At 59.1% G+C, this 7,814-nt stretch overlaps 1 protein-coding gene across 5 annotated transcripts; it reads left to right on the top strand.

Annotated features, from left to right (window-relative positions):
* Positions 1 to 1,521: 1,521 nt before the first annotated feature.
* FAM3A (FAM3 metabolism regulating signaling molecule A) lies at positions 1,522 to 7,808 on the top strand. Of its 5 annotated transcripts, none has more exons than XM_044683130.1 (9): positions 1,522 to 1,775; positions 2,185 to 2,208; positions 3,467 to 3,590; positions 3,720 to 3,782; positions 4,315 to 4,331; positions 5,883 to 5,933; positions 6,664 to 6,748; positions 6,840 to 6,966; positions 7,236 to 7,808. In XM_044683130.1, exons 1-9 carry the CDS (start codon positions 1,541 to 1,543, stop codon positions 7,332 to 7,334), a joined length of 825 nt encoding a protein of 274 aa, XP_044539065.1. In that variant the 5' UTR covers positions 1,522 to 1,540; the 3' UTR covers positions 7,335 to 7,808. The 5 variants fall into 5 exon arrangements, with proteins under 5 accessions (XP_044539065.1, XP_044539062.1, XP_044539064.1 ...); XM_044683127.1 differs by lacking the exon at positions 4,315 to 4,331 and adding an exon at positions 2,883 to 2,954 and having other exon boundaries at positions 3,720 to 3,778; XM_044683129.1 differs by lacking the exon at positions 4,315 to 4,331 and having other exon boundaries at positions 3,720 to 3,778.
* Positions 7,809 to 7,814: the final 6 nt, after the last annotated feature.

Raw genomic sequence — 7,814 nt, 5'->3', positions numbered from 1 at the left:
TCCAGACCCGATTCTATCTGCCTGCCCCTAAAATCCTTCCCATGTGACAGTGTTGGTTGCTCTTGTCTACGGCTAGAGTCAGTCTTTCCTGGAATTGCCAACTCTGCTACCCGTTAGAGATAACAGGAGATAGAGAGCCTGGAATGGGGCGGAAGATAACACGCTTCCTTGCGGCAGGTGGTGCCGGGGTCATTTCCTTTGGCTCAGAGCACTGCCCTCCGTCCTACATAGAAGCAATTTTTGACAGTTGATTTCTGCCACCTCTGTCCATCCCCCGCCTCGGGCAGTAGACAGTCTAGTTGCCCACGTTCGCCTCTTGTATTTACTCGCTTGGGATGTCGATGGGAAAACCGAGTTTCCTCCCCGAGTACAATCCACTGAGAGAGAGCAAATCGATGTTGGATTTCCCTAGTCAGACCTGAACCAGTTGGCCCTCGCAGCAGAGTGCAACACGAGACAGGCTCGCCACACCAGCAGGGCTGCCCCAAAGCCAGCTGGGTTCTAGCGGGGTATTTGGCTCTGCATGGATCCTGGGAACAAAACTCATAGAAGTAAAGGACGGTGACTGATGTTCCGTGCCCGGTTTAGGCAGAGACCTCGATCCCGTAACGGTCCACAGGGTTCCGCGGAGTCGCGGTTGGCGTGCTCCTCTAGAGCTTGTGAAAGGAATGGCTGTCGGGTGGCATGAACCGGGCAGCCTGGAAAGCCGTACTAGTCAAGTCAAATCCCTGTTTCCAAATAAATGTACCTCGTAAGGGAAGGGCGAGGCCAGTGTTCCTCACCTGTAAGCCCCAACTCAGCCACGCCCTTGGGGCCCGGCTCGCCGTTTAGAGGTGCCAGGCAGCACTTTCGAGTTTCTCTCGTTTGCTTTCCGTTTGCATCATTGGCGTCTCTCAAGGACGAAGCCAAGTCATCGAGTCAGAAATCCTGTACAGAATGTGGGAGGTGGGCAAAAGAGCAGTTTGGGTGGCTCAAGGCAGGCGCAGGGGTTTCGATGTGTGGATTGGGTGGGGTGACGGCACCCTGGAATCAGTGGACTCTCCGGGATCCGTGGCAGATGGACAGCGGCCAGAGGGAGGGGGGGGGGTTAGTCCCTGTGCTCAGACTCCGTCTAGAGTCTTGGGTTTAGTTCTGGACCCAGCGCTGCCAAAAGGACACCAAGCGGCTGGAGTTACTCCAGCTTGTAGCTTTTCCCCCTCCTCGAGGCCAGTCTCTTCTCTCGTGTCCTGTGGCCGAATCCCAGAAATGGTCGCCTTTTCTTCTGAGGTTTTTCCTTCCACTCTAGTATAAATAAACTTTGGTGGTTGTTTTTTAACGACAAGGGGACGGAGGCTTCTGCTGTCCCAGCCCAGATAGCCGCAGAGGAATTGGGAAAGGAAAGGAGGGGGGATCCGCATCTTCAGGGCTGCCAGGTGGCCGAGAGATCCGCCTCGGGCTCTTTGGCTCCCAAGGGCGGAGTTTCAGAGAGGCAAAAGAGGATTCCTCTACCTGGGAAAGCTAATGCTTTGTGGCCGCCTGGAAGTCTTCCAGCCGAGCCTGGATGTCCACTCATTCCGGCTGGTCCCAGTTTGGGTCTGGGGTGGGCTGTACACAGGACCTCAGACTCCCTTCAGCCTCCTTCCTCCTGCCCCCCCTGAGCAGCTCTCTCTGCGGCTCTCCAGGTCCCCTGCGCATTGTGGTGCTGATCTTGACGGCCGGCCTCACCTGGATCTTGGGCAGCATCCTCCTGGGCTCCCACGGGAGCAGCTTCTCTCGGATCCAGCAACTCTTCAGCAGTGAGCACTCCTCCTCCTCCTTGTTGCTTGCTCTCCCCTGGGCTGTTTCCTCCCCATCAGCCAGGCCAGTGCAGCCCCTGGAGATGGCGGTGCCCCTCCTCCTCTTTTTCCTCCCTTTCTGGTTTGTACCTTCTGTCTCTGGACAACTCGAAGACCGGGCGGAGAGGCGTCCACTGGCACGGGTAAAGGGGGTTCCCCGTATCACTGACGTCACCGGGCTGGTCCCCGCGTCGGACGGGCCCTGAAACCGAATAGTCGGGCCGTGTGGGGCCGTGCTTCGAGTAGGAGCAAGGACTCTGGGGGGAGATGTGTGACTCGGTGCATCTTTTCTCCTCCCTGGGTCTAGTTAACCCCCACAGGGGCTCCTGTAGGGTCTGGGGTGCTCATGCTGTTATCTTTCCTTCCACAGATCCCGAGAATGCAGTGACCACAGGTAGGCATGGGCCCCGCTCCCTGCATCTGTTCTCCTCACGTGATGCATGATGGTGGCAGCTCTGAGTCCCCACACAAGCTTCTCTCATATGTACCGGAAGGGTCCCCCTCTGCCCCCGGCAAAGAGGGCTGCCTAGCTAATGGGCCAGGAGGAGGATCCACTTCATTAACGAGTGGCCGGAAAGGGAGGGGAGAACCTGGTCTCAGTTTCTCCCTTAAGCATGAGGAGAGTTAAGGCTGGGCCATTTGCCCACATCGGATACGCCGGAAATGCACCGGGGGCTCCCCGAGTTGATGTTTGGTGGGTGCTCTTATCTAAGACGCCACCATTCTCTCTTTTCTTGTGCCTCGATTTCTCTACGGGGGAAGGGACCCAGGGGCATCAAGGGCAGAGCCAAGAGGCTCCTGGGAGCAGTTTGCCCAGCTTTCACATGCCTCTTCTTCCCCCCCGTCCGTCTCTGCCCTGGGATTCGGGGAAAATGGATGTGCGTCGTCGTGGCCTCCCCGCCCGTCCTTCCCTGCCTGTGCCCTGTGGCCCCTCCTGCCTGTCGTCTGCTTTTCCGCTGCCTGTCATCACTTGCCTTTGGGGTGACCCCAACCGTTTCACACTCTCCCCTCCTGTCCTCTCTGTTGCTCTCCCTACCTCCCCCCTCCCCATTTCTCTTCTCCTGTCAGTAGCAGAAAGGGCCTTCTCCCTGTGGTCTGTCCAGCCCAGTCCTGAGGCCAGCCGCCCTGCCGGGCACGACAGTGAGTGTGTCTGCATGAGTTTGGTGGGGCGCAGAGAGTTTCCGCCTCCTCCGGCGGACCCAAGCAAGGCTGGGGTTTGAGAGGCAGGGGGGCGGGAGGCGCCTTCATCCAGCCGTGGCCACCCCTCAGAAGTAGCGGGCCAGCTTCCCGGGGCCTGAGGACTTTACTGGGACCAGTCAGCAGCCCTCTGCTCTCATCAGTGCCCTGCCCAGCCCCTTCCCTTTCCTTACTGTTCCCTTTTCTACCTTTCTTTCACTCCTCCAGGCTCCTGGCCCGCTTGCTGCCTCCCCCACTCCAAGTCCTTCCTGTGTTTGGGGGCGGGGGGGGGCTCTCTTTTTTGCTGGCACTCTCTCCTCCCAGACCCCTCTGCTTTCCTATCCCTGGTGCCGCCAGCACCTGCCGTGGGCCCTGGCCCCGTCGAGGCGGCTGAGGCTGGGGCAGCTGAGTGGGCATCTCTGCTTCTTGTCCCTGAGCCCTGTGGTTGACCACACTTCACCACTGTCTCCGCCCAGAGCCCCGGGCCAGGAAATACAAGTGTGGCCTGCCCCAGCCATGTCCTGAACAGCACTTGGCCTTCCGTGTGGTCAGTGGGGCTGCCAACGTCATCGGACCCAAGATCTGCCTAGAGGATAAGATGTGAGAAAGCCAAGGCGGGAACGAATCGCTGGGCTGCTGGGTGGGAAGAGCCACGGGGCGGAGGGAGGACTAGGTTCTCCTTCTCTTCCCCCGTCCCCCCATCCCAGGGCTGACTGTTCTGTTCCCCAGGCTGATGAGCAGCGTAAAGGACAACGTTGGACGTGGGCTGAACATTGCCTTGGTGAATGGTGAGTCCCTGGCGGTCTGGATTCTTTGGCTTCCCCCCTTACCAGTCATAACCGACCTCCACGTAAGGTTTCCCAAGTCATATGACTCCAGATTGTCAGGAGACGGTAAGCGCTTCGATCTGGGCCATACGTGTAGTATCACGCGAGATCGTTCTTGTCCGTTTTCGTAAGGGAACGCTTGGAGAAAACCGGAGCCCCAGAATCACATGCTTTGATCCGCATTCCCGCCCCGACAGTAAGAGTCCCTCAGAAGTGCCCTGGATCATCGATTTGCCAATAATCATTCCACAGTATTGCTCTCGCTGGGCACAAGGTTCTCCCGGTTCTGCTCCTTTCACTCCGCATCAGTTCATGAGGTCTTCCCAGCCCCTTCTGAAGTCCTCCTGCTCCTCAGTCCTTAGAGCATGAACCCCGCTTCGTTCAGCCGTGCCCCGGTGTGGCCGTCTGCATTTGGTGGGCTCGAGGAACAGATCCTATGTGGGCCCGGAAAGAGACAGTGAGGAAGGAGTCCTTGGAAGGGAGAAAGCCCCTCGGAGTTTGCCTCCCACATCCAGTGTGGGCCCTCTCTGCCCCCCAGTGCTGGCTCCAGGTTCATCTGGGCCTTTGCCTCTGACGCGAGCACAGCTGGGGGTTTTGCTCTCGTGCTCTCCCATCTGACCCTTCTGCGTGGCGGACAGGCTTTGTGTAAAATCCAGAAGAGACAGGGCCCGCCTCCCCCGGGATCTGTATGGGCCGGTCCTCCCCCTTTGGGCACAGTCGTCTTTTAGAAGCCAGGAGGCCGGAAGTTCTCCGCTTCCTCTCCATTTGCACCTCCGCAAGGCTCTGGGTCCCTCTCCTTTCTCCCTTCTCACGAAGGGGCCGCCTTGCTGCCCCGCAGCCCTCAGTGACTCCTAAAAACGCGACTGGAGGCGGGAAGTGCAGCTTCTGAAGCCTGCCAGTCCCAGCGTAAAGCACTACGTGAGCCCTGCCCAGATCAGACCAAGGGCCGGGGCTCACCCTACCCAGTGAGTCCCAGAGTGAGAGAACCGGGGCAGAGTCGCTGGGGGAGTGGCAGCTGACGGAAGCCTAACACTTCAGTCCTCCTCCACCAAGAGGTGGATGGATGGATGGGCGAAGGCCCTCCGGACTTTCCTGCCTCCCTCCCTTCCCGACACCACAGAAGAACAGCCTTCTTGTTGGTTCTTGGGTCCCATGAAGAAATCCAGGGCACGTTTTCCTTCTCTGCCACTGGCATAGCTCAGTCGCTTAGCATTTATTAAGCCCCTACTGTGTGCCGGCCACCAGGCCAAGCTAGAGGTACAAAGAAAGACCAAAATGTTCCCGCTCTACTCGGTGCAAAACCAAGGAAGTGCCTTACTTTTACAGCTCCACTGGGGAGGAGAGGGACGTGCCTCTGGGCCCTGGCTCAGCGTTCCACCCAAATGGAGTTTTATTGAATTCTCCGGGTGCCAGCGTTGGAAGGGGAGGCCTTTAGGATAGGGGAGAGGTTTCTAGAATCTTCTCCAAAGGCTGGCCCTGGATCGTGCTGTAAAACTGTTCTGGACAGGGGCAGCCGGGTAGCTCAGTGGATGGAGAGCCAGGCCTAGAGACGGGAGGTCCTGGGTTCCAATCTGGCCTCAGACACTTCCCAGCTGGGTGACCCTGGCCAAGTCACTTGACCCCCACGGCCCACCCTGACCACTCTTCCACCTATAAGTATACACAGAAGTTAAGGGTTTAGAAAAAATAAAAAAACCATTCTGGACGAACTCCACTCCTGCCAAAGCATCTTCCAGTGTGGCGCGAGGGATCAGCTGATCAGCTCTCAGCTTTCCCTTAACATTATTATTGGCTGTGGCTTTCCAAGAGAGCTCTGAGCACTGCCTTTGTCTGACAGGCCCGGGGGTCCAGGGTCCACAGTAAAGATTGTTTCTCCCAAGTTTCTGCTCCCGAACCCAGGCCCTGGCTTCTGAAGGCTCACCGGCTCTCGGTGTTCTGGCTGGCTGGACGCCATTTTGGCTTGCAGTCTCTCGAGCCCTTCGGCCAGAGGCTACTTCACGGTGGGGGAAGCCAGATCACCCTCGGCCGTGTCCTGGAAGCTAACCCTGCCGGCTTCCCGTTGCAGGAGTGAACGGGGAGCTCCTCGAGGCCAGATCCTTTGACATGTGGGCCGGAGGTAAGTGAAGGCAACCCCTAGCTCTCGATCGCCGCGCCGTCTTTGGCGTTCCCTCTGGACCCCGTGGACAGCACAGGGGCCACTTCTTGAAAATGTATCTGTCTGGGCCTCTTGGCTCTTCCCTCACAGCCATCCTAGAAAAGTCGTCTCTCCCCCTCTTTGTAACTGAATCCTCTCTTGTACCTTGACCCAGAAAAGCAGGTAAGCAAAGCTGCCCAGTGCCTGGGGCCTTCCTGTGTAGGCGAGATTCTGGCCTAAATGCCCCCCACTTGGGCCCGGAGAAGGGACGTGGGGGGTCCCTGTGTTCCCGGGAGCGTCAGGGAGTCTCCACTTGCTCTGCGCTCGCTTTATCGAGATCTTGGAGCCGCCCCGCTGAGGACTGGGTGTTCTTTTGGACGGGCGCCCTTTGCCCTATCGGCTCACTTAGATCTCTCGCCACTGCCAAAGGCGCCATCACAGTGGTTCACTGAACAGACACCCTTGTCGCTTCGTCGGCGTCTCTGTCGCTGGGAGAGCAGCATACGTACGTGCCTGGAGACATCCCTGTGTGTTCCCGGGTGTCCTGCTGTGGACGTGGGCAGGCCCGAGAAGGGTCGGGGGGCCTTTGCCCCCTGCTCCCGCCCTCGGAACGCCACTTCCTTCACCTGCCTGATAGAAGGCAGCTCCCCGGGGGCGCTGGTGCTCCGACATCTGGCTGCCGGTGTCTCTGCTCTCTCTCCTCTCTCCTTAGATGTTAATGATTTGCTGAAGTTCATCCGGCCACTCCACGAGGGGACGCTGGTCTTTGTGGCTTCCTATGATGACCCAGCCACCAAGTAAGAAGCTTGCAGTGGTCGGAGCCCTCCAGGCCGCCTCTCTGAGCCGGTTCCCCACCCTGACCCCGGTCTCTTTCTCCCTCCGTTCCAGGATGAATGAGGAGACCAGGAAAATCTTCAGTGAGCTAGGCAGCTCGAACGCTAAGGAACTGGCCTTCCGGGACAGCTGGGTCTTTGTTGGGGCCAAAGGAGTTCAGGACAAGAGCCCCTTTGAGCAGGTCTGTGGGGGCCTCCCCCCTGGTGGGGAGCGGTCCTGCCCTTGGTTCACCCTCTGGAGGCAGGGGCAGGGCCCAAGGGGACCGGTTCCCTCTCCTCCCCCACCTCCAGCTCCCTTAGGAAACAGGCCAAAGGGAAGGGAAGGGAAGCTGCCCCGGGGCCCCTTGCCAACTAGCGAATGGAAATAGCAGTGTCTCGATGGCCCTCGGCGACAGGCCAGCCTGGTGCCCCCTCCTGCCCTTCATTCCTTTTCCTCGTGGCCTCCCCACAGCATGTGAAGAACAGCAAGAGCACCAACAAGTATGAGGGCTGGCCCGAGGCCTTGGAGCTCGAAGGCTGCATCCCCCAGAGGACCGTGGGCACCCAGTGAGCCTACCGGCTTCCTCTTTCTCCTGTCTTCCATCCTGGTTGGCCACCTGGGTAGGCCATCCCTGGACTCATGGCCCCCTGAAGAGAGGGGAGAGGGCGGAGCCCCGCTTGGTGCCCGCCCACTCCCCCCGGCATGCACATGCATGCACAGAGCTGCTCACGGGCCCTCCTCCCAGTGCCTTACTCCAACTGCTTCCAGGAATCCTCCCTCACCCCCTTTCCAGATCACTCCAGCTCTCTTGGAGACTGAATGTAACAGGTGGTGGGACAGTATAGTCGGGCCCTCTCTGTCAGTCACATTCCGCCCCCCCCATACACACGTGCCCCACCGCCAAACCGAGTAGGGCTCCTGGTACGCCTCCCCAACTTGTCCCCCTGCAAGCCTTTGGCTTGGTCCTCACTGTTCCCCGTCCCCGGCAGCCACAGAGCCCCTCAGCCTGTGGGCTCCGAGCGCCCTGGTATGACTCCGGGGTAGACACTA

This window comes from Gracilinanus agilis, unplaced genomic scaffold (assembly GCF_016433145.1).
Source record: "Gracilinanus agilis isolate LMUSP501 unplaced genomic scaffold, AgileGrace unplaced_scaffold13468, whole genome shotgun sequence".
Taxonomy (NCBI): domain Eukaryota; kingdom Metazoa; phylum Chordata; class Mammalia; order Didelphimorphia; family Didelphidae; genus Gracilinanus; species Gracilinanus agilis.
This window is presented reverse-complemented; position numbering and strand designations above follow the sequence as displayed.

Excerpts from the sequence above, each read along its gene's own strand:
- FAM3A (XM_044683127.1), top strand. The coding sequence starts at position 1,541 with ATGTCCACTCATTCCGGCTGGTCCCAGTTTGGGTCTGGGGTGGGCTGT. Across the intron at positions 3,591-3,719 it reads ATCTGCCTAGAGGATAAGAT|GCTGATGAGCAGCGTAAAGG; the intron begins GTGAGAAAGCCA and ends TCTGTTCCCCAG. Across the intron at positions 3,779-5,882 it reads GAACATTGCCTTGGTGAATG|GAGTGAACGGGGAGCTCCTC; the intron begins GTGAGTCCCTGG and ends TTCCCGTTGCAG.